Source organism: Anomalospiza imberbis, chromosome 26 (genome assembly GCF_031753505.1).
Source record: "Anomalospiza imberbis isolate Cuckoo-Finch-1a 21T00152 chromosome 26, ASM3175350v1, whole genome shotgun sequence".
NCBI classification, from domain to species: domain Eukaryota; kingdom Metazoa; phylum Chordata; class Aves; order Passeriformes; family Viduidae; genus Anomalospiza; species Anomalospiza imberbis.
In genome coordinates, this window is record NC_089706.1 from 4,992,335 (window position 1) to 5,016,325 (window position 23,991).

Consider the following 23,991-nt stretch of genomic DNA (forward strand, 5'->3'; position numbering starts at 1 on the left):
GATGAAGTTTGAAATCAAAGAAGAGCCCTGGGCGTTTGCTGTAGCTGGGAGACCCTGGGAGCGCAGGGAGGGGGAAGCACGGCTCCCCCTGCGGCCCCTGCCTTGAGGCTGAAGGGATCTGACCCACGCGGGAAAGTGTCCCCGGCGGGGCAGGATTTGGGATTAGAGGGTTAACCAAGAAGGGATCTGACCCACGCGGGAAAGTGTCCCCAGCGGGGCAGGATTTGGGATTAGAGGGTTAACCAAGAAGGGATCTGACCCACGCGGGAAAGTGTCCCCGGCGGGGCAGGATTTGGGATTAGAGGGTTAACCAAGAAGGGATCTGACCCACGCGGGAAAGTGTCCCCGGCGGGGCAGGATTTGGGATTAGAGGGTTAACCAAGTGGCTGGGAGGACGCACGTGACTGGCTGTGGGGTTGGGGGGGCGGGTGGGGGTGTGCGGGCTGGGGGGGCTGCGGGCCGATCCCTCCCTCCCCATCGCCCCCCCCCCCCCCCCAAACCCCGTCCCCCTCCTCCCGGTGCCCCGCACAAAATCCGCTCCCGCGGACCATCCCCGGCCCCTGCAACCTGCGCCATGGAGACACCGGGCTGCCCGGCCTTCCCCCCGTCTCGCCGGCCCGGGGGTCCCCCGGGGCTCCCCCGGCCTCCCACCGCCTTCGCCCTCGGTCCACCGGGGCCCCACGGGCGGCCGCCGCCGCTCAGCCCCCGCCCCGGCCGCTGCCCGCCGCTCCGGGCACAGCCACGGTACCTGGGGGTGGCCAGCCCGGGCCCCCCCGCCGTGGCCGTGCATGGGAAGCCCCTGTACCCGGCCGGGGCTGCAGGTACCAGGGGAGCGGCGGGTGGATGGGGGGGCCGGGGCCGCCGACCCCTCCCGGCCCCTTCTGCTTCTCTCCCCCCTTCTCTGTCCCCCGCCCGCGGCCTCGGGTTCCACCGGGAGCGCCAGCCCTGACCCCCCAAGAGCGTCATTGCGCTGACACGCTCTCCCGGGCTTCTCCGAGGCGGCGATGTCGCGATATGGCCCCGTCGGGGACCATCAGGCCGTCCCCCGACGGGAGCCGGAGCCGGGAAGGGCCGGTGCTGCCGAGTGTCGGCAGCTGGGATTGTGTCGCGACAGAGACCGGGGTCTCCGGGCTGGTTCCCGTTCTCCAGAAACAAGGGGGGAAGGGGGAGAAGAGGCGGCGGGATAGACCCGGCCCCGCTGCCGCGACGGCGGGAACCGGCCCGGGGTGGGGAACGGCGAGTCCCCGTTCCTGGGGACGGAGAACGGCCGCGCTCCCCGGAGGAGGCTGGAAAGTCGCGTCCGGCCGCCGACTCCGGTTCCCGGAGCCCACCGGGCCGGGCCGGGCCGGCGGCAGCAACCACGGTGCCGCACGGACGGGCCCGGGACCTGGGGGAAGCCGGACTGCGGGGCTGGCAGCGCTGCCCGGTGCCCGGTCCGGAGCTCCAGCGCTCCCGGTTCCCTGGGACTCCTCGGTGCCTCGCTCCGGGCAATAACGCTCTCGTTCCCCAGTACCGGGCTCCGGCGCTCCCGGTTCCCCGGGTCTCCCCGGTACCCATGTCCGGAGCTCCAGAGCACCCGGTTCCCCTGGGCCCGGGTGTCCCGGGGCTCCGCAGCCGTCTCCAGGCTCGGACAGGACCGAGCTCGTTCCCGGGCTTCTCCCGCCGTTCCTTTGCGCTCTCCCAGCCGGGCCCGTCGGGGGCTGCTCCGGGACTCCCACTTTCGCTTTAATATTATTCCCCCACTTCTGCTTTAACAGAAGAAGCAAAAGGCAAAGCCGCGGGGGCAATGGGAACCAGGTGGGACCCGGCAAAGCCGCCTCGGGGAACAGGTAGAAAAAAACCCGAGAACCGCCTGGAAAAGCCGTCAGGGAACACCGGGAGGGGCCCCGCCGCGGCGCTTACCTGCTCCAGCCGCGGCGGGGGGATGCTGCCGGTCCTCGGGTGTTTCCCCCGGTTCCTGGGAGTCCTTTCCATGCCCCCATCCCTTCACTAATGATCCTTTTGAGTTCCTTCCCCTCCCCATTATCCCAGGAATTGTACAGCTGTTTCCCAGCTGCCGCCTTCCCCAGCGCCGCCAAATTTTTCGGGGGGTGTCAGTTTAGGAAGGAGTGGGAGAAAAATATCTATATCTTCCTTTTGTCCCCCGGTGCCGCTGTGTTTATTCAGCTACGTGCCTGTATCCCGCTCCTTCCTGCCTTTTCCTTCTTTCTGGGTATTTATTTGTTTGTCTCCAACGCCAAAACCCACGGGTCACTTGGAAATGCGTCGCGTCTCAAAAAAGGGGGAAAAAACCCAAACTCGATGCTTTATGCAGCAGGATTTTATTTTGGTCGTTTTTTCCCCTTAATTTTGGTTATATTTGCGTCTGCTCTTTGGTGAGATTTGGTTTGGAATCATTAAAACCCTCCAGCCCAGCGGCTGAGCCCTTTAGAGGCCAAAGCAGGGAGGAAATGGCAATTTGGCCTCATTCCTTTGCCGTTATCCATGACCAGACAGGTCGGTACTGAGAGGGACAAGGAGCAATCGCCCCCCAAACCTCCCCCAAATTACAATTCCTCATTAATTCAAAGCAGCTGGATCTGGGCTTGGTGGCTCCATAGCCCCCAAATTGCCTTAATTAGAAAACAACCAAAAATCCAAACCGAAAGGCTGGAAAAGGCCATGGTGGGGGCTGCTCTGGGGAGCCCCGGGGGGGGTCTACAGGGATGGGGACCCCATTTCCCCACTCTGTTGAGATGTGCTGGGGAGGAGGATCTGTCCCAAAGGAGGCATTTCCCCTCCTGGCCGTGGGCCTGATCCTGCCCCTCTGAGGTCCCCACCTGCAGAAACCCCAAATCTCTGCTGGTGACTGGGGTGGGATCGGGGCAAACCCAGCATTTTTAGGTTGTCCTCTCCCCAGGTGACACCTCTGTGTCCCCTCAGCAGATGGGGGACCCCAAGGCACTCCTCCCCATCTGCTAATTCCCCGCTCACTTCTCCTTTCCCTGGCTCAGCCCATCGGGGTCCCAACAGCCCCTGGAATCATTTGGAGCTGCCAAGCTCTGTGTGTCCCCATGTGGGGACAAATAACCCTCCTGGGGGTACAGAGGTGGTCCCCAAAACGCGTGAGAGGGATTTTCCTCCTTGATCCCATTCCATCATCCACCCCAGCAATGCAGCAGCACCGAAGGGAAGGGGAGACCCCCCAGATTTCTTGCTCTGGTCCCAGAGGAGGGTGAGGAAAGGGAGATCTTCAGCAGAAAAAGCAGGGTGGGATTTTTTCACTCCTTTCCAAGAGTTTTCCCGGGAGCTGCAGCTCCAGGAAGTGCTGGTTCAGGGGCACAGAGCTCCCCCTGAACTGTCTGGGGCACGGGGGGCTGGACACGGCCCAGAGCAGGGGTGGGTTCGGGATCACTGCTGGGCCCTGTGGCTCTTGCTCTGGGCTCTGAGCTGGGCTGAGGCACCAGCCTGTGCGGGAGGAGAGGGACAAGGAGAGTGGAGCAAAACTGTCTGCAACAAAACCCCTGTGCCCACCTCCTCTGCCCCATCCCCACGCAGTCACAGCATCCCAGTGGGACCCTGAGCACCCACTGCTCCAGCCAGGCTTTCCCCTCCCTCCAGAGACTTTTCCTGCCCACAGCTCCCACAGGGAGTGTGGATTTTGCCCTTCTCAGGGATGGATCTGCCCTGCTGCTTGTCCATGCTGAGCCCTTTCTCCTGGGGCAGTACCTTGACATCCCCCAGGATGGGATGGGATGGGATGGGATGGGATGGGATGGGATGCCATGCCATGCCATGCCATGCCATGCCATGCCATGCCATGGCTGTGGCACGGACAGCTCTGGGCTTCCTTGGCACTGTTAACACCCCCTGGTCCTGTGCCTCTCCCCCTCAGGTGAAAAGGGCTGCAAAGGTGGGTTCCAGGCGATTCCCACAGCCTGCAGGGTCCCCCCAAAAGCCCCGGAGGACTTGGGGTACCCACTGGCAGCACCCCTGGGCAGCCTCCGGGACTACGGGATCCCCGAGCTCCCCGAGCCCCTGGGCAAGAGCAAGAGCAAGAAGAGGAGGAACAGGACGACCTTCAGCACGTTCCAGCTGGAGGAGCTGGAGAAGGTTTTCCAGAAGACACATTACCCCGACGTCTACGCCCGGGAGCAGCTGGCACTGCGCACGGACCTGACCGAGGCCAGGGTGCAGGTATGGGCACAGAGGGATGGGCATGGGCACCCCAGGGGGCTGCCAGGAGGGAGGGTTCCCCTGTCTGATGATGCTGAGATAGAAGCTGGTTTTCCCATGAAAATGCTAAATCCCAGATGGAAAATCTCAGGCCATGCACCCTCTGCTGTGGTGTGGGTGTTGGTTGCCTCTGAACCCTCTGCATTCCCCCCCTGGACAAGCACCCAAAGGGTGGAAAGACCCAAAATCTGGGAGGTCAGTGTCAACCACCCCCCCTCAGAATGCCCTAATCGTGATGCCAACCATGCATCCATCATTTCCAGCCTCCTATCCCAGCTCAGCTCCTCCCGTGCCAGCTCAGGAGAGGAACCTCCGGGAGCTCCGCGTGGTGGGGCTGGGGTGGCACATCCTGGGACGTGGGGCAGGACGAGACCGACCCTCCCTCCCCGGCTCTGCCGGCATCGCGCTTGTAGGGAGCTGCTTCCAGAGGCGTCTCCATGCAGTTTGAGGCTCCAAGTGGGAAGAGGCAGCTGGAGGGTGCTCCCAGCAGGGAGGACATGAAGGGTGGAGGGTAAGGAAGTGAGCAGGGAGCACCTGCTGGGAGCTGGGAGCTGCCATTCCCAGGAGCAGGAACGCGGACAAGGCACAGGCAGGGAAAGTGTCCCCAGGAACCCACCGGAGCCTCCGAACCCAGATTTGGGGTGGACTGAGATGAAACTACGTGTAGCCACGAGAGCCTCAAGCCAAGCACCGGGAGGTGCTGCTGGAGGTGTCCCCACCCCAGCACGGAGGGGACATGCAGACGGGACATCTGCACCCAAAAAGCCTCATTCTGCAGCAAAACCTGGGATAAACAAGTCCCAGAAGCACCAGGGAGAGGAAAGGGGAGCGGGACGGATCACTTTTGGTGCGGGACAAGATATTCCCGGTGTTGGGAAAGGCCAGAGAGCTCCAGCTGAGCAGAGCAGCTTCCCTTGCTCGGCTCCGGCTCTCGGGAACGCTGGGGCACCGTGCCCGGCCCCTTCTGCTGCTGGGAGGAGTGCGGACCTCGGCAGGAGGCTGCAGTGGGCAGGGGAAGGGTCCCCGCAGCTCAGCCCCCTCCTGCACCCCCCAGGTTTGGTTCCAGAACCGCCGGGCCAAGTGGCGGAAACGGGAACGTTACGGGAAAATCCAGGAGGTGAGAGATGGCACGGGAGCTGCTCCAGCCCTGTGTGCCCCCGCTCCCAGGGGAGGGGTCCCACCGCACCCGGGGTGCCCCACATCACCCGTTCCTGCCCGTTCCCCCACGGTTTTACCCACCCTTGGGAAAAGTGCGGCCCGGGATGGAAAAGAGGGAGGATGGCATTTTGCCACACACTGGAAGATGCTGCTTCACGTCCCACTCCATTTGCCATGGGAACACGCCTTCTGGGGCAGGTTTTGGGGTGTTCCTCCTGAAGATCCCCTTTAGCTCTCTCCCATCCATCTGTGCTTCCTGCCCCCCTTTTCTGCAAAACCGCCTTTCCCCCCTCCCAGTATCGAAAAGCATAAAAATAATTTAAAACTCAGCTTCACGAACGTCCCTGAAGCCACACTCTCCCGGGGGGAATATTTCAACCAGGACTCAACCCCCTGGAGGCCAGAAAGCAGAGCAAAGGCAGCGCTCCCTTTGCACCCTGTGGGTGGGGGGGATCTGAGGGGGGATGAGGGGAATCCAGCAGGGCTGAGAAGGATCACAAGTGGGATAAGAGGAATCCTGAAGGAGGGCAGTGGGATCTAAGGCGGAGTGGGAGGACACTGCTCGGGGCGTGATGTCCCCACCCTCACTTTTGAGCTTTTGTTGTGGTTGTTGTTCTTTCAGCTGCAGAACAACCTGTGGCCGAGCCCTGGGAGCCCCCCGGGGCTGCTGCCCCACGAGAGCATCCCGTCCCCCTGCATGTCCCCGTACCCCCCTGCACCCAGCAACGGCTTCGTGGGCATTCCCACTTCCCCGGGCCCCCACCCCGGCATCAACAGCCTCTACTCCCTGCACGGGCTGCCCCCCCCGGGCCTGGCCCCCCACCCCTTCGAGCCGCCCGCCCAGCACGACTACAAGGCGCCCACGCTGATGCCACTGAGGATGAAGAGCAAAGAGGGGGCCGGGAGCCTCCTGAACTGGGCCACATGATGCCCCGCGGGATGGACACGGAGCCCTCGTCCCCCCGGAGCGTATCCCCCACCCCCCGGCAGCAGGGAGTGGGGTCAGGGTGGCGGGGTCACCTTCACCCCCTCTCTGCACACCCCGAGCTTTCCGCATCCACCACGATGTCGCTGCCCCCCACCCCTGCTGAGAGGGGCCCCAGGGGGGCTGTGGGGAGGAAAAAGAGGCGCCCCCAAACCCAGGATGCCCCAGCAGGGCTGGCACTGGCAGCCCGGGACCCTGGCAATGGCAACCCCAATTCCCTGAGCCCTCCCAGCACCTTCGGGGTGGAGATTCCCGGTGGTTTCCCCAACCCGCCGCGTGTTCCCCCACCCCGCCTGAGCCGGGCACTGCCAGCCGTGGGTGGGACTGAGGAGGGGACTGTGGAGCACCAGGGCAGCAGAGTTTTGGGGGCAATTCTCCCCTCCCCACCTGAAATTTGGCCGCTCATCCCCTGCCCAGCACAACCAGCAATGGCAGAAACTGGGCTCTTCCTCTCCCAGTCCCATACTGGGAAGACTGACTGGACTGGGACAGCTGCTGGTACTGGGGGTTACTGGGAGCAGGGCCAAGGAGCCCCAAAGCCCCCCCCCCCAGAGCATCACAGCTCGTTCTGCTCCCTCCTGGAGAGGAATAAGGCCCTGGCACAATAAAGCATCCCAAATTAAAGGCTGTTTCCCTGGGGGGGTCACCCTGTTATCCCTCAGGAAGGAGTTTTAATCCCAGCAGGTGGGAACCCTCCCAGGTGCTCCAGCTGGGGTGTTGGGGCACAAATGGGCGATTTGGGTGGGGGGGTTTCTGCATTTTGCAGGGTTCTGCATGTTACTGGTGGTACCTGCAAGGCCAGTCTTGGGGGAGGGGGCACCTCATCGTATCCAACGTGGTTTATCTGCACTGGGGGTCCCCAGAGGGGGTTCCCCGAGTCCCCCCAAGAGCTGGCGTGTCCTGTCCCCCCCTTCACCCACTGTGACCTCCCCCTCTGTAGGAAAACACCAAGAAATGAAGCCAGGAAGGACCCTGCTCACCCCAGCACCGGGAGATGCCGGCCCAGCCCCAGGGACCCTCTCGGGCCAAACCCCCTCCCTGCAAAATCTGCAATGCCCCCCTGCCCCAGCCCCACATCCTGATGGGGAGGACACCCCTGTGGGGCACCTGGATCCCCTCGGGGAGGCACCAAACCTGCTGTTCCAGCCCAGTCTGGAAAACCCCAAGGTTTTCAGCCAACCCTGGCACCCTGGGCACAGCCTGGCCACAGTGGGTGACACAGGAGACAGCCCAGGGCTGCCCACCCTCACCCAGGACATCTCACACCCCTCCCACCGGTGGGGATTTTGTTATTCATTTCTAAACAATAAACCACATTTTTCATAAGTTAATTATGGCTCCAGCAGCCCTATAAAGCTGGGGGGGGCTGGGGATGGAGACTCCCAACAGGCTCCTCAGGCCTGTTCTGGTGCTGGAAATGGGGTGTGGGGGCAGGATGGTGCTGGAGGCACCCAGGTGGGTGCCAGGGGAGGGTGCAGCCCTGGCAGGACACTGGGGGCACATCCAGCAGCACTCTCTGGTTGAGGAGGGCAGTAAAAAAATCCAAAGTGCCCCAGAAATCTCATTTAAAACCTCTGTCCTAGGGAGGAAAAAATCCATTTGTCTCCCACGGAGAGCTGGATTTGCCAGGACCTGATGCTCCCTCAGAATGACGGATGAGGTTTGGGCTGCTGAACATCCCAGCCATGATCAGAGTGCTGCAGTTCTTGGGGTTGGAAAAGCGCTCTGGGATCATCCCAGACCAGCAGCACCATGGTGTTTTCCTCTAAACCATGTTCAGGGGTTTACTGGGGTGCAAAGCGATGCTGATGGAGCTGAGGGAGCTTTGCTGGGTGGGTTTGCAGTGTCCCGAGCAGGTCCAGGGGTGAGGAGCAGGCTGAGCAGGGATTTCTGGAAGAGTTTTACTCATCATTAAACCAAGCCAGGGCAGAATTTCCTTCTCTGTGCCTCTCCTGGAGGCACATCCAGACCCTGGCTCTGTGCTGCCCACATGGTCAGGGTGCAGCACTGGGCATCCAGATGGATCCAGGGCTCTAGCTCAATGTCACCCCCGACTGAGGGGGAAGAGGGCAGGATGGGGACAACTCCAGGCACGGATTAAGGGCATGTTACCACCTATGCTGTGTCCACAGAACTTTTCTGATGGCTCATAAGGCTGAGTTTGCTGCTTCCAGGGCTGGGGTTGAGCATCCCCACAGCTGGATTCACTCCTGGAGCTCCAAAGGCTCAGAATCCCAGCAGGTGATGGGGTGGAACTGGTGCTGTCCCAGGCTACCTCTGCCCACAACCATCTCTGCAAATCCCTGCCTCAAATCAGGGTGAATCTCCCAGGATTTCATGCCCCAGGGCTGCTGCTGCCTCTCTGCCAGGGAAACTGAGGCCAGGCAATGTGCAAGGCTGAGCTCTGACAGGATTTGGTGTCAGGATCCTCTGCTGGAAGCAGGGACCAAAGAAAATCCCAGTGGTAACACCACAGTGGTGTCAGAAATCCCAGGACAGAGCTGGGGGAGGGTCCAGTGAATGGGACAGGGAAATGCCTGTGAGAACCTGCTCCCCCCAACCAACAGACCTGGGTGCAAGGTCAGATAAAACCTGCTGGTGAGAGGCCATGTACCCCCTGGGGTCTGAGGGACAAGTGGGGACAAGGATGAGGAACTCTCATCCCAGCCCAACTCCATGCAGGAGCGACAGGGACATGAACCCAGCCATGCTCGGGGCAGAGGTATCACCAAATATATATAATATATGTACAGCTCCTGCACCCCTTGTGGGGTGAGGGGAGGCCACCCCAGCCCTCAAGCCCCCACAGGCCCCCTAACCCCCCAGAGGGGCTGGGCAGGACCAGCCTGGTGTCCCACCCAAGGACCCCACTCCCACACTGCCACCTGCTCCCCCTTCTTGGCTGGGGAGCACGAGAAGGGGGGATGCCTCTGAAAGCATCACATGGGGTGGGCAGAGATTCCCCCACCCAACAGGAAACCCCCAGGGCACCCTCAGAAGGGTGGAAGGAGGCAGAGGGGCAGGATGTGGTCTCAGCAAGGATCCCCCAGCTCCATCCTCTTCCCAAGCCCACCACAACAGAGCAGCCACCCACAGACCCCCCAAACCTCGCTGCCCTCCCCTGACAGCACGTCAGCCTCGAGCTCTCCAAGCAACCCATCCTGCCTCCCTGTGTCCATCACTGCAGCAGCTCCTCCCAGGAGATGGGCCGGGAGAAGACCTCCCTCTCCAGCCACAGGTCGTAGTTGACCTGGAAATCCTCGGGCAGGTCCACGCGCTGGCCCAGCACGCTCTGCAGGCAGTTATCCACGGGCACGAAGTCGGGGTTGCCGTGGGCACGGTCGTAGCGCCGCGAGTTGAAGCGCTCGATGCTGGCACGCAGGGCACACTCCTCTGCCTGGAAATCCCAGGGACGGGCATCCAGGTCTGGAAACAGGGATGAGACTGGTCAGAGCAGAGCTGGGGACTCCTCAGCCAGCCCAAAGCCCTCGGTGTGGTGCTTTAACCCCAGCCAGACTGAGCTCCATGCAGCTGCCTGCTCATTCCCCCACCAGCTGGAGCAGGGAAGAATCAGGAGGGTAAAAGCTGGAAAACTGGTGGGTTAGGATTAAGACTGCTTAATAAAGAAAGTAAAGCTGTGCAGCACAAAGAAAGAAAAACAAGGAAATAATTCCCCACTTCCCATGAGCAGGCAGGTGCTCAGTACCTTCAGAACAGGGCCCCATCCCAGGGAATGGTGACTTGGACAACAAACCCCATCACTCCCAACATCCCCCAATTCCTCCTTTTTCTCCCCACTTTATATTCTGAGCATGATGGAATATCCTTTGGAATATATTCCTTCCTATATCCCAGGAATATCCTTTGGTTCTGTCTCCTCCCAACAACCCCTACACAGTCAGCCCCCTCCCACTTGGGAAAGGTCTTTGTAGGTAGTTCAAACACAGTGTAGAGCCAGGAGCCACCAACAGCTCCACCACCACTTCCAGCATCCCCACCACAAGGAAACAACCAAAATGAAGCCAGGAATGAGGGCTCCCTTTGGCCTCACTTGCCTCAGCACCAGCAAAGGACATTCCTGGGCCAAAACAAAACCCCCAAAACTGCAAAGCCACCCTGCCCTACCTGCCACATTCTGATGGTGGGCGGGGGACACCCCAGTGGGGCACCTGGACCCCCTCAGGGCGGCACCAAACCTGCTGTTCCAGCCCAATTTAGGCCAAAAAGGGTTTTCAGTCAAGACTTGACACCCGTGGCAGAGCCCTGATCCCTGCAATGTCACCCCCCGAAATTCCTTCCACACCCCAGACCTGGATTGTGTCTGGCTCAGATGGAATTTGTTTTTCCATAGGAGTCCTGCCAGTGCTGGGCTTTGCAGTGGGAGCTGGGAAGGTTTTGGGAACCCACCAGTATTCTGGTTCTGCTGGGCAGAGCTGGCACAGCACCAGCACTGTCTCCCAACATTCCCACCCCATCAAGTGCATGCAAGTGGACAAGATCCTGGGAGGGGACACAGGCCAGCTGACCCAAATTAGCCAAGAGAATATTCCAGATTCTGTGATGTCAGATCAGATATAAAAGCTAAGGAAAGGAAGAGGAATGATGGGATATTTGTTATTTAAAACATGTGCCTTCCAGAGCAGCCACTCCATGTGCTGAAGCCTGGCTTCCCCGAAGTGGCTGAACATCACTTGCTGATGGAAAGTAGAGAACAAACCTATTCTTTTTCTGCTCTTGCTGTACTAACCTACCTTATTTCAATCTACAAGTCCTTCCCCATCTGATTTTCTCTGCCCTGTCCCACTGGGAAAGGATAGAGCAGCTCAGCGGGCACCTGGTCAAGCTCAACCAGCCAAGGTCCACCAAGGTCAACCCAGCACACCTGCCCAAGCCCCAGGCAGCAAAGGGTGAGCTCGAGCTCGGGGCACAGACCCTGGAGCAGGAGGGCTGGGAATGCCAGGGATGCCAGGATGTACCGTTGCCGTAGGCCCAGTCGTCGTTGAGGCGGTGCCGCACTTTCTGGTAAATGGCTGACATGGTTTTCATGTTGCTCTTCCTCCACTGCCGGCCCAGGTACTTGGTCTGCACCTTGAGCAGCTTCAGCACGTAGAGCTGCATCATGGCCTGCTTCACCTTCAGAGCCCGCTTCAGGATCGGCGCCGACTTGAACACCACCAGCATCTGCCAGAACATTCCCAGATCCCAGCTGGGATGGGTTCCTAGGCCAACCCCTCCTCCATTCCCCTGCTCAAGCCCTGCGTTGTCCCAAGTTATCCCCAGTGCAGGTGCCTGGTCGTGCTGAGCTCCAGAACATTGCCAGCCCTCACCATGGTGCGGGAATGCTTCCACTTGGTCAGCTTGTTGAGGATGCGCAGGAGGTTTATGCAGGAGAAGAGGTTCCGCCAGCAGAACTGGTTGTTGTCTCCAGCTTCCTGTGGGGAAGGAGATGCAGCATCAGGCAAGGGATTGGAGTGGGGATGGGGAGAGGCTGGGATGATCTGAGGAGCCACGTCCAAAGGGGACAGCACAGCGTGTGGGCACGGAATCATCCAGCCATGGAATTGTTAAGACTGGGAAAGCTCTCTGAGATCATCAAGTCCAACTGTTCCCCCAGCACTGCCAAGGCCACCAGTAATCCCTGTACCCAAGTGCCATCTCCACATATTTTTTGAACACTTCCCGGGATGGTGACTCCAACACTGCCCTGGCCAGCCTGTACCATTGCCTGACCATCCTTTTCACAAAGAATTCCTCTCCAATATCCAATCTGAACTTCCCCTGGCACAGCTTGAAACCATTTGCTTTTGTCCTGTCCCTTGTTCCCTGGGACCAGAACCTGAACCCCCAGCTCCACCCTCCTGTCAGGAGTTGTGCAGAGCCAGAAGGTCCCCCCTGAGCCTCCTTTTCTCCAGGCTGAGTCCCCCTAGCTCCCTCAGCCACTCCTGGTGCTCCAGACCCTTCCCCAGCTCCGTTCCCTTCTCTGGACACGCTCCACCCCAGCAGACCTGCCATCCTCACCCTCATCCCCAAAATCCCAGTGGCACCAGGGGCCAAGCACAGGAGAGCTGAGGGTGGAAGGGCTGGGTGCTGGAGCCCTGCTGCCTCCCTGCATCCCAAATTCCCCCGGGCATCACCCCAGGTGCCAGGGCCGTCACAGCAGGAGGACTCACCAGGCTCTCCGCCGTCAGCTCCGGCAGCTCATGCACAACACAGTAGGGGTAGTCCAGCACAGAGATGCTGCAGGAAGGAAAGGGGTGCTTGTGCTGTTCCCTCAGAACCCCCCTGGCCTGGGGGCAACACAGCCCCCACTTCCCATGCACTGCAGATGGGCTGTGGTGGGAACTTTCCAGCTCTGCCTGAGCCACTGCCAGGGAGGGATTACAGAGAGGCCAAAGAAACAGGGAACCCTCCCCACATCCCCCAGGAATGCAGGTGGGCAGCCTTCTCCTCACCTGTTCTTGGCAGTGATGTAGGACATGATGTTCTGGTTGAAGAACTTGAGGATGAGTGGGATGCAGTTGGCAAAGACCAGGTGCTGGGCCATGTATTCAAACTGGGGAGGAGAAACATGGGTGAATGGGGACTCACTCGGAGTGTGCCATGCCCAAAGACCCGTGGGCACGGCCGGACCCCGGCCAACCTCACCTGGTAGATGTGGTTGAGCTTGAAGTGTTTGAGCAGGAGCAGCAGCACAGCAGAGATGGCCTTGACGATGATCTCCTTGTGCCGATTGACATCCACGCCCAGCTTCATGCTCTGAAGCACAGTGGTCCTGGGGGACACAGAGGGAGTGTATCAGGAGGAATTCTTCCCTCTCAGGGTGACACAGGTTGTCCAGGGAAGCTGTGGCTGCCCCATCCCTGGAAGTGTCCAAGGCCAACCCGGTCTAGTGGAAGGTGTCCCTGCCAATGGCAAGGTGTGGAACTGGGTGAGCTTTAAGGTCCCTTCCCACTCAAAACATTTCATGATTCTGTGATTCCTCAAACCCTCCCAGGGTGCACAGCAAGGGAGACCACAGCATGCTGAGCATGGGGGGCTCCAGGGACATCTACACCTGCCCTTCCCAAACCCACTTTGCAGGATCACAGAATCATTCAGGTTGGAAAAGCCCTTTTGAGGTCATCAAGTCCAACTGCTCCCACAGCACTGCCAAGGCCACCAGTTCCTGCAGGGTGCAATCCAGGGCAGAGCAGGGTCATGTGCCAAAAGGAGCCCCAGCCCACACCAGGTCACTCCCCCAGCTCCCTCCCATCCCTCCTTCCCTTCCCACCCCCTGCCAGCTCCTCTGCTCCACAGCCACTCACGGCATCTCCTCGGGCAGGACATCCGCCAGGATGTTGATGGAGTCTGTCTTGGCTTTGGAGGTGGGGGCTGCAGCCAAGAGGATCTTCAGCAGAGCAATCTGGGAAGAAGGGAGAGATGGAGGGGAATGGGAGCTGCAGGGGACTAGCAAGAGACCCTTTCCCCACTGCAGGAGGGAGGAACAGGGCAGGGGCAGGGGGTGAAAACTTGGGAAGCATCACTGGAAAGGGACTGATACACAGGATCCCAGTGCTCCCCAGCTCACCATGTACTGGGGCAGGCTGGGCAGCAGGCCCTGGTACAGGATCTCTGCAGGGACTTGATCCACTTCCTCTTCCCCCTGGTGCCAGGAGAGACCAGAAAACCTCATCCCAGGAGCTGCCACCACCACCATGGAATATGAACCCAGAGGCAAGATATCCCCAGCTCCTACCCCAACCCCCTCTGCCCCAGAGAAACCCCTCCCCAGCAAAACAAACCCCTCAGCCCTGCCAAAAAAATCTGGCAGGACCAAGTGGCCCCAACTCCCAGCCCAGGATCTCCATCCCATCCCATCCCATCCCATCCCATCCCATCCCATCCCATCCCATCCCATCCCATCCCATCCCATCCCATCCCATCCCATCCCATCCCATTCCCACACTCACTCCGGAGAGCGGGGAGCGCAGGTACTCCTCTTCCATGTGCACCTGCACCTCAGCGATGGACGTGTACTTGTGCTGCACGGGGACAGGGTGGGGTCACCACCCTGTGGTGGTCCCCAGCACTGCCCCCAGCACTGCCCCCAGCCCCAGCCTGCTCCCACCACCCTGTTCCATCCCCCCAAGATCCCTGTCCCAGGGGTGACCTGTGTAGATGTGCAGGGTGGGAGCTGCTGGGCTCAGGTCTGGGACAAGGCCAGTAGGAAAGAGATGAAGACATGAAGAGAGGGATAAAACCCCCTAAGGAAGGGATGGAACCCTCTAAGGAAGGGATGGAGTCCCCTAAGAACTAAGGGAGGGTGCTCCTTAAGGAAGGGATGGAGACCCTTGAGGAAGGGATGGAGCCCCCTACAGAAGGGATGGGGCTCCTTAAGGAAAGGATGGAGTCCCTTGAGGAAGGGATGGAGCCTCCTAAGGAAGGGATGGAGCCCCTTAAGGAACGGGCTCAGAAAACCTGTGAGTCCAGGATGAGATGAAAGCTTAAGGCTGCTCTCCCATCACTAGGTGGAGGAAGGGGAAAATGGTCAGGAAAATCCACGCTGAGCTGTGATGGGAGCAGGGAGATGGGCGAGGGGCACCCATACAGCAGCAGGAGCTGGAGGAATTCCTTAACTCACCAGCTTCAGGGTGCGGATGCTCTCATGGATAGGCCTGGGCAAGCCCACCACAGTGTTGGTGTCACTGGAGGAGAGAAAGAGCCAGGCTGGGAGCAGGGCTGAGCACCCAGGGGTGGGGCAGAGACCACCCAGGGATGAAGCCACAGACCAGCCAGCCAAGGCCTTCCCTGCTGCCACGTAGAGACAAAATCAGCCCCCAAATTGACCTCTCCCACAGGCCCCCCGTAACAGCAGCATGGGCTGGCTCTGAACCCACCTGCCCAGCGTGTAGCCGATGAATTTGCTGCGGCTGGATTCCAGGAACATCTCAATGTCCTTCTCCCTGCAGCAAAGGGAGAAGGGAAGAGTCACACCTTCCAGAACATCTGGAAGATGTCCAGCCAGGCACAGGGAAAGGCACAGCCCAGGCACAGGGAAAAGCCTTGTGGTCAGGTAAAGGTTACCCAGCCAACCCCACAAAAAAACAGCCATCAAAGTGACTACCCCATCCCAAACACCTTCCCTACATCCCTGCTGAGATTACCAACATCCATCAGCCTCCATTTCCCTGACCCCATTCCAGTTCTCCCAACAGGGAGACCCCGGACTCACCGGACCTTGGGGGCCCAGGGCAGCCCTTTGGGGCAGGTGATGCGGTCGCTGGGGGGGTGCTGGGTAGGGGGAGGCATCACTTCATCCCGTTCCAGGGGGAAGGTCTCTCCCTCCAGGCTATTGTCATCATCATTTTCCTCTTCCTCCTCGCGGGAGTCATCAGCTTTGTACGGATCCCGCTCGTTGAAGGCATCGAGGTTATCCTGCTTAATGAGGGCCTGGAGCGGGGAGAGCCAGAAGGGAATATCCCAAAAACAAGCCCAGAGCCTGGCAGTGCCCTCCCTAATGTCCCTGTCCCCACCTTGTGCTCCCTCCGGCCGCGCTTCTGCTGCTGCTCGATGAGGTCGGAGGCGGAGGCGGGCGGGGAGGCCGCCCGCATGTTGCGGATCACCTGGATGCTGTCCTCGGGCAGCGGTGGCAGGCCCAGCATCTCCCTCTTCTCTGCCTTCATGCTCTGCAGCTCCTCAAACCCTCCCAGTGTGCACTGCAAGGGACGCCACAGCATGCTGAGCATGGCACAGGGGGGCTCCAGGGGCATCTACACCTGCCCCTCCCAACCCCACATTGCAGGATCACAGAATCGTTCAGGTTGGAAAAGCCCTCTGAGATCATTGAGTCCAACTGCTCCCACAGCACTGCCAAGGCCACCAGAAGTCCATGTCACCAGGTGCCACCATCTGTGTATCCTTTAAATCCACCTTGGGATGGTGACTCCAACATTGTCCTGGGCAGCCTCCAATGCCTGACCACTCTTTCCATGAAAAAAGCTTCCCAATATTCAACCTAAACCACCCCTGGCACAGCTTGATGTCATTTTCTCTTGCCCTGTCCCTGTTCCCTGGGAGCAGAGCCTGACCCCCACCTGGCTGTCTCCTCCTGTCAGGGAGTTGTGCAGAGCCAAAAGGTCCCCTCTGAGCCTCCTTTTCTCTAGGCTGAGCCCCTTTCCCAGCTCCCTCAGCCGCTCCAGACCCTTCCCCAGTGACATTCCCCTCCCTGGACACACTCCAGCCCCTCGAAGTCTCTCTTGTCCTGAGGGGTCCAAATCCTTCACCAGTTTCAAATAGGAGCTGCCTGTCCTGTGCTCCTCTTGTCACTGAGAGAAGCAGGAGGGACAGGAGGATGTCCAGGCATCCACAACTGTCCAGAGCTTTCCTTTCCCCACCCAGGGACCTCGCTTTGTGTCTATCCTTAGTATCCAGCTCCAGACACCAATATCCACTGCTTCCCTATGGGGAAAAACCTGGGTTTGGGTTTAAAGGAAAACTGAACAACACAACAAGAGGATGGAGCAATTACAGCCAACTCTGAGAGCAGAATTCCCTCCTCTGCCAAGTATCAAACCACACATCCCACATCCTCTCCTTACCAGCACAGTCTTCCAGAGCAGAAGCAGCACCTTCTTCATGGGGAAGTGAGGAGCATGGCCACTGCAGAATTTGGTCACCATCCCAAAAAGCATGACAGAGAAAGGCTCGTTGTTGTACAGGGGGGCTCCTGGAACCACACAGCATCATCAGCCAGGAATTCCTCACCTCTGGCCTCATCCCAATCACCAGTATCACCAGCTCCTGCACCCTCCTCCCCATTAGCTCCAAGATGTTCACCTCACTCCAGACACCTCCCTCTCCCCCTTCCAAGGCCTCAAAAACTCCATAATGTCTCACCTCTATGTTTAAGAGGATATCACAACTCGAATATTCTGGCTTTTTCCCAGGGAGAGAGCACCCAGCAGCAGAAAAGGCTGGATGGCTTCCTCTGCTCACCTCCCTCTGCCCCACAAGTTGAGCAGAAACCAACCCAGTGCTGCCAGTCACTATTATCTGACTCCTAGAGCCAAATCCCATGTCACTTTCTCCAGCCCTGGCAGCTCTATCCCAGCTCCTGGTCCTCACCCAGCTCTGCTCGGAAGGTTTGCCTCATGCTCTTCCACTCAGGCTTGTCCCCCTCGGCCTCCTGGCGCACAGTCTCCACAATCAGGTACATGATGTTCAGCAGCACCCTGCAAAAACCAGGGCAGCTGAATCCCAGAGACTGGGATAAGTAATGGAAGCACTGCCAGCACCCAGGGCTCAGGGAGAAGCTGGAGCAACCTAGACCACATCCACAATTCATTACCTGCTCCACATGCCCAGCACACAGGCACTGGGGGGAAAAGTCTCTACAAGTCCATACAGGAAAAAATCTGCTTTCCCAAATTTTACTGCTTTCATATCCCCAGTCTGTTCCATTCCTGCTGTGCAGGCTGAGCACGATGCACACCTGCAGAAATTCTCAGAGCTGGGACAGCTCTGGGACCCCTTCCAGGGACCCCTTCCAGTGCCTGCCTCAGCCTCCCAAAGCTCCCAGAAAACGCTGGACCCCCTCCTGTCCCCCCATTCCCACTCCATACCTGAGGTCGGTGCTGTCAGCCAGGGAAATGGCTGGTTTCCTCACGGCACTGGAACAGGCTGCGCTGTTGCTGTGGAGGGAGAACAGCTCAGAGAGAATTTGGGGGAATTCAAACTCTGTCATGGGCACTCCACGTGCCAGCTCCAAACCCTGAGACAGACACTGCTTCCACGAACTCCCTGTTCCCAGCACAGCCACGTGAGGAGGAGCAGAGCTGCCTGTTTGCTGCCAGGCACTTGGATTCATGGGGAATTTCAGGAGAAAGCAGGTATAATCCTACATTACACATCCACCCAGGACAATGGGAGTCACTCTGCTGAATTGCAGAGCCACTCCTGAAGTGTTTTCCTGCAGTACTCACTCAATCTCCATGTTCAGCAGCTCCACCAAGGCGTTGAAGGTCCCCACTTCCAGCAGGAGGAAGATGTTGTACCTCATCCAAGCCTGGACCTCGGCCTCGGAGCTGCACTCCCCGAAGGTGCCTGCGAGGAGACCCTGCTGATCCCAGCCCCACGGGCCCTCCCACAGCACCACTGCACACCCTCCAGCCAGAGGCAAAAACTGGGATGCAGATCCCAGCCCCACGGGCCCTCCCACAGCACCACTGCACACCCTCCAGCCAGAGGCAAAAACCGGGATGCAGAGCATGGAGCTGCCCTCTTTGGGTAACGCATTCCAGGTCTGCAGAGCTGGGCTAACATGGGGAAATCAGCCAAATTTGGGGCCAAACTGCTCTAAATTATCTGGTCCCATGAGATTTAGCTTTGTTCCAGACATCCCAGGTGGAATGAAATCCACAAGGAATGAAAATTCTTCAAAATATTATATATATTAAATAATTAGGAATTATCGTATCATATTAATAGTATATATTCATTATATTATATATTGATATATTACATACAATATATAAAATATATTGTGTATAATATATAATATATAATATATAATATATAATATAACATAAACTATATAAAATATATATAATATATATTAAATACATACAACATTTAATATATAATGTATATTAAATACACTATGTATTATATGTAAGACATAACATGTAATATACAATATACAGTATATTATACAGAATATGTATTGCAGATTATATTGTATTATGTATTACATGTAGCATACATATTATAATTAAATATTTTATGTATATACTATATACTTGAGATTATATTGTACTATGTCTCACATATAGTACAGACATAAAAATGTTACATATAGTATACATAATATATTTTATGTATATATTATATATGACATATTGTGCTATGTCTCATATATATAGTACATACATAAAATTGCATATAGTGTACATATTATAATTATATATATTTATGCATATATCGCATATATGAGATTATACTGTACTATGTCGCATATATAGTATATACATATAATTATGTATTCTATATGTAGCACATAATATAATATAATATAATATAATCTACAATACATAATACAATATACATTATGCTATATATAATACAAAACTCTGTACTACCTACTGTATATTATATAGTATATATACTATATATAATATACAATATACATTATACTATATATAATACAAAACTCTGTACTATTGTATATTATATAGTATATATACTATATATAATGTATTAAATATATATAAGATATATAAATATCTTTTTTATATATTATATACAAAAAGATATATAAAGATATATATGAAGATATATAGAAAGATATACATATAAAGATATATATAAAGACATATATCAAAAAATAAATATCATATATATGTGATATCTACTATCTTTTGTATCTTATATCTTATATACATCTTATATATGTTTTATATCTATATATCACATATATACCTCATATATCTTATATATATCTCATATCTATATATATATATAAACTTCATGGATCTTATACCTACATATATAAACTTCGTGAACATAAAGGAGTTCTACATTAAGTATTTAGATACACACTACATATAAAACAGTTAACATACACGATATAACACAACTATCGAACCGCACAAGCACGCCGTACGACGCACACATGAATTACACTACAGTGTAACCCGTCTCACGGAGCGAGCAGTGGGGGAAGCGAGGGGCAGGGGCCGGTGTCACCTTGTGCCACGTAGAGGATGGCGCGGGCCACGCGCAGCCGCTTCTCGCGCGCGGTGACCTCCAGCCCGTCCAGCAGGCGCATGGCGTGCGTGCGGTGCTGCGTCCGCTCCAGCTCCGGCCACTTCTTGTCCCGCACTGCAAACCACAGCAGGGCTTTGGGCACGGCCCCGCTGGGCACAGGCTCAGCTGGGCACAGCGGGGCCAGGGAACGCTGGGGGAAGGACTCCCGGCATGAGTGAGGGCTCAGGGATGGCTCCTGCTGTCCAGCAGGGGATTAGATCAGTCGTGGCATCATGGAATATCCTGAGCTGCACGGGACCCACAAGGATCATAGAGGCCAACTCCTGGCGCTGCGCAGGACACCCCAAAATCTCACTGGGTCACTGAGAGCGCTGTCCAAACTCCCCTGGAGCTCTGGCAGCCTCGGGGCCGTGCCCATTCCCTGGGGAGCCTGGGCAGTGCCCAGCACCCTCTGGGAGAAGAACCTTTCCCTGATGTCCAGCCTGACCCTCCCCTGACACAGCTCCAGCCGTTCCCTTGGGTTCTGTCCCTGTCACAGGGAGCAGAGATCAGAGCTGCCCCTCGGGAGTAGCTGCACACCCCAGTGAGCTCTGCCACCACGCTCTCCTCCAGGAAGAGAAGTCCCTGTCCCTCGCCAGGGGCAGAGGAATCCAGAAAAAGGCTCTTACCGTGGATCCTGAAGTCCTCCTCGAAGCATTTTCGGTTGAGCAGGAACTCTGGCCCCTCTGTGTAGCTGTACAGCTCTGCCAAAAGAGGACAAGCTCCAAAAACCTGCACCAAGCTGCAACTCAGCTGGGAACTGCAGTTTTAGACAAAATATCAAAATGCAATAAAACCCCACCCACTGTAAGGCCAAAAATATGAACCACACATATCCTTTTAACATCAATACAGCATTTAAATATAATAATAAAGCGATACTGGAATTGACAGAGTTCCTTTAATTCTACCAGGAGAGGAAATCACGGTTGATTAATTGATCCATCACAGAAGAATTCCTCACCTGACAGCTCTGCTGTCCATTTATCCGTGTCTGCATATTCAAACTCCAGGTCTGGTGACTCCGAATAGCCCTGAAAACACGGGGGAAAAATCAGTTCCATTACAGCATATTCCAGGAAAACCAAAATCCCTGAAAACACTCACAATTCACCTCATCCTCCTGCAAATCCAGGGCTGGTCTTCCTGGTTTAGGGACCAAAAACATTCCTGCAGCAGCACAAACGTTACCAAGGCAACTCCAGCCCACCTCCTGCGTCTCCATGGGCTGTGCCGCATGGAGCCACTGCAGCACCCCCAAAGCACAGGGGGAGCCCCCAAAGCACAACAAACACGGCAGGACACAGGGAGAGAGTTCTCTGAGATCAAGGAGCTCCCAGAGCTCACCCATTTCGCACAAATTTGGGAAAATTTGGGCTAGCCCCCTGTGCCGTCCCAGCAGATGGGATTAGTGAGGATGAAACAAGTCCAAACAGCTTTGGAGAGGCTGCAAAACAGCCAGGAGAACCTTCGGAGCACAAAATACCAGCTCCCTTTACAGAAGACCATTGACCCACAGCATTTCAGGGCACCCAGCCATGAGTGGGGCAGATGCACAGCAAGACTCACAAATTTCGGGATCCTGAGCACAGGGCAAATCCACACCAGAACTCTCCTGAATTATGAAGCTCCCACTCTTGAGCACGGGGAGGATCCAGAACAGAATCCTCACCCACTCCTGAGTGAGGGGCAAACCCATATGAGAACCATCCCAAATTTTAGGGCACTCACTCCTGACTGAGGGGCAGACCCAGAGCAGAATTCTCCTGAATTACGGGACTCCCACTTCTGAGTGAGGGGCAGATCCACACCAGAACTCTCCCAAATTTTGGGGCACCCACTTCTGAGTGAGGGGCACACCCTGAGAAGAATTTTGGGACACTCACACACCTGAGCACAGGGCAGACCCACACCAGAACCCTCTTGGGACATCCACCCCTGAGTGAGGAGCAGAGCCACAGCAGAACCATCCCAAATTTTGGGGCACATATTCCTAAAAGAAGGGGCACACCCAGAACCAAACCCACACGAATTTTGGGGCACCCATTCCTGAATGAATCCACAAACAGAACTCTCCTAAATTTGGGGGCTCCCACTCCTGACAGAGGGGCAGACCCACATCAGAACAACCCTGAATCCCAGGCTCTGAGAGAGGGGTAGCTCCAACCCCCTTGTGCTGGCTCTGCTCTGCTGGAGCCCCCCCAGCACCTCAGGTTCTCCAAGACTCCCCCTCACATCCCTCCCCTGGCATTCCAGGGACTTTTCTGAGGAAGCTTTGGGAGAGAACGGCTCTGGGGCCATCCCAGGAATGAAACACTCTGGAAAAGCCCCGGGATACCTCAGCTCCACACAACCCTCCGACCCCCAAGGCTCAGGGTGACCCCAGCACCGCGGGGTGTCCCTGGGGGCGTTGGTCACTTCTTGCTGGATCCATCCCTGGTCCGAGCACGGCAGCGGGACCCAGAACCCACCCCGGGCTGCTACCGACCGGTAACACCGAGAAAACCCCCGGATGGGCTGCGAGACCCCCGGGCCAGCCCTGTCACTCCCGTCTGGGACCGGCGGACCGAGCCACCCTCGCGGCCCAGCCCGGTCCCAGCGGCCCGGACCTGGGGAAGGGATGGATGGATGGATGAAGGGGAAGTCGGCACCGACCGAGACCAGGCAGGCTCCGGGCAGCCCCAAGTCCGAGCAGACCGGGCAGGGAGAGGCCTCTCGGCTCCACAACCCGGGACCACTGCGCCAGGGAACCGGTACCGAGGGAGCGGCCGGTCCAGGAGCGGCCGGTCCAGGAGCGGCCCTGGGACCAGTACCGGAGCACCGGAGCCAGCGGCCGAGCCGGTCCTGGGCTGGTCCCAGGCAGGGCTGGAAGAGCCGGACACCGGCACCCCCGGGCACCGGCACCCACAGGGATCCACGAGCACCGGCGCCACCGGGCACCGGCACCGGCCGGACACCAGCACCGCCCCCGGGCACCGGCACCCATGGGCAGGCCCTGGACGAGGCCCGGCGCGGCCCGCCCCGCCCGGGAAGGCCGCCCCACTCGCGGCGGCGGCGGCGCTGACCTCGGAGTCCTTGCGCGGCGGCCGGGCCAAGTCGCGGCCCCTCCCGGGCGCGGCCGCACCACCGCGGCCCTTGTTGTTCCCCGGGACCGGGACAGGGCCCGGCCCGGGGCCGCCACTCGGCTCCATGTCGGCCGCTCCGCCGCGCCGAGCTCTCGCGAGGACTCACCCCCTCCTCTCGCGGGAGCGGCAGGGAGAGCCGGGGCAGCGCCGCCGCCATGTTGGGAGTGGCACCTGGGGGAGCGCCGGTGTCTCCGGTGGGTGCGATGCAGCTCCGCCCGCCGGCCCCGCCGCTCCGCCGTGGCGGCCGCGTCACGGCCGGCGCTGCCCGCCCCCGGCGGCCACGGACGGCGCCACACACGGCCGGGCGGCGGGCTCCGCCCCCGCACCGCCATCTTGGGTGCGGCGCGGCCCCGGGCGCGGCCATGCTGGGTGCGGCACTTCCGCCTCGCCTCAGGGCGGGCCTGGCTGCGGGAGGGCGCCATGTTGGGAGTGGCAGGAACAGGCAGGCCCCAGCTGGAGGGCCTGGAACAAAGGAATGCTCCCGGGGGAGTGAAGGGGCTGGGGGGCTCGGGCCCCGGAGAGGGGTGACCTGATGGGGCTCAGAGGGGAGTCACACCCCGACAAAGGAACCTGACAGCTCAAACCCCAAGCTAAGGTGCCACGTTGGGCTTTAAAGAGGGTGAGACCCCAAAATCCAGAGTTGTGGCAACGCTCAGAAAATTCCGGTGGGACCCAATGCCCGCCCCGAGATGGCCAAAGGGAGATTCCAGCCCTGCCCTTGGGCTC

General features: G+C 57.8%; 2 protein-coding genes across 4 annotated transcripts; one reads left to right on the plus strand and one right to left on the minus strand.

Annotated features, from left to right (window-relative positions):
• Window positions 1-529: 529 nt before the first annotated feature.
• ALX3 (ALX homeobox 3) lies at window positions 530-7,552 on the plus strand (the record flags this gene model as incomplete). Its single annotated transcript, XM_068173667.1, has 5 exons — window positions 530-821; window positions 1,038-1,040; window positions 3,875-4,176; window positions 5,270-5,332; window positions 5,996-7,552. Coding segments are annotated over 5 exons (966 nt in total), but the record flags the coding sequence as incomplete, so codon positions are not given.
• A 1,525-nt stretch (window positions 7,553-9,077) lies between these two features.
• On the minus strand, window positions 9,078-23,525 carry STRIP1 (striatin interacting protein 1). Of its 3 annotated transcripts, none has more exons than XM_068173285.1 (21): window positions 23,372-23,525; window positions 21,105-21,174; window positions 20,770-20,844; window positions 20,081-20,215; window positions 18,319-18,439; window positions 17,959-18,027; window positions 17,462-17,568; window positions 16,936-17,063; window positions 15,871-16,053; window positions 15,570-15,787; window positions 15,235-15,300; window positions 14,979-15,042; window positions 14,308-14,379; window positions 13,926-14,000; window positions 13,663-13,760; window positions 13,004-13,130; window positions 12,811-12,911; window positions 12,529-12,595; window positions 11,686-11,790; window positions 11,335-11,539; window positions 9,078-9,784 (listed from the first exon to the last, which is right to left on the minus strand). In XM_068173285.1, exons 1-21 carry the CDS (start codon window positions 23,420-23,422, stop codon window positions 9,537-9,539), a joined length of 2,385 nt encoding a protein of 794 aa, XP_068029386.1. In that variant the 5' UTR covers window positions 23,423-23,525; the 3' UTR covers window positions 9,078-9,536. The 3 variants fall into 3 exon arrangements, with proteins under 3 accessions (XP_068029386.1, XP_068029388.1, XP_068029387.1); XM_068173287.1 differs by lacking the exon at window positions 23,372-23,525 and adding an exon at window positions 23,206-23,365; XM_068173286.1 differs by lacking the exon at window positions 23,372-23,525 and adding an exon at window positions 21,255-21,380.
• Between the last annotated feature and the right edge of the window lie 466 nt (window positions 23,526-23,991).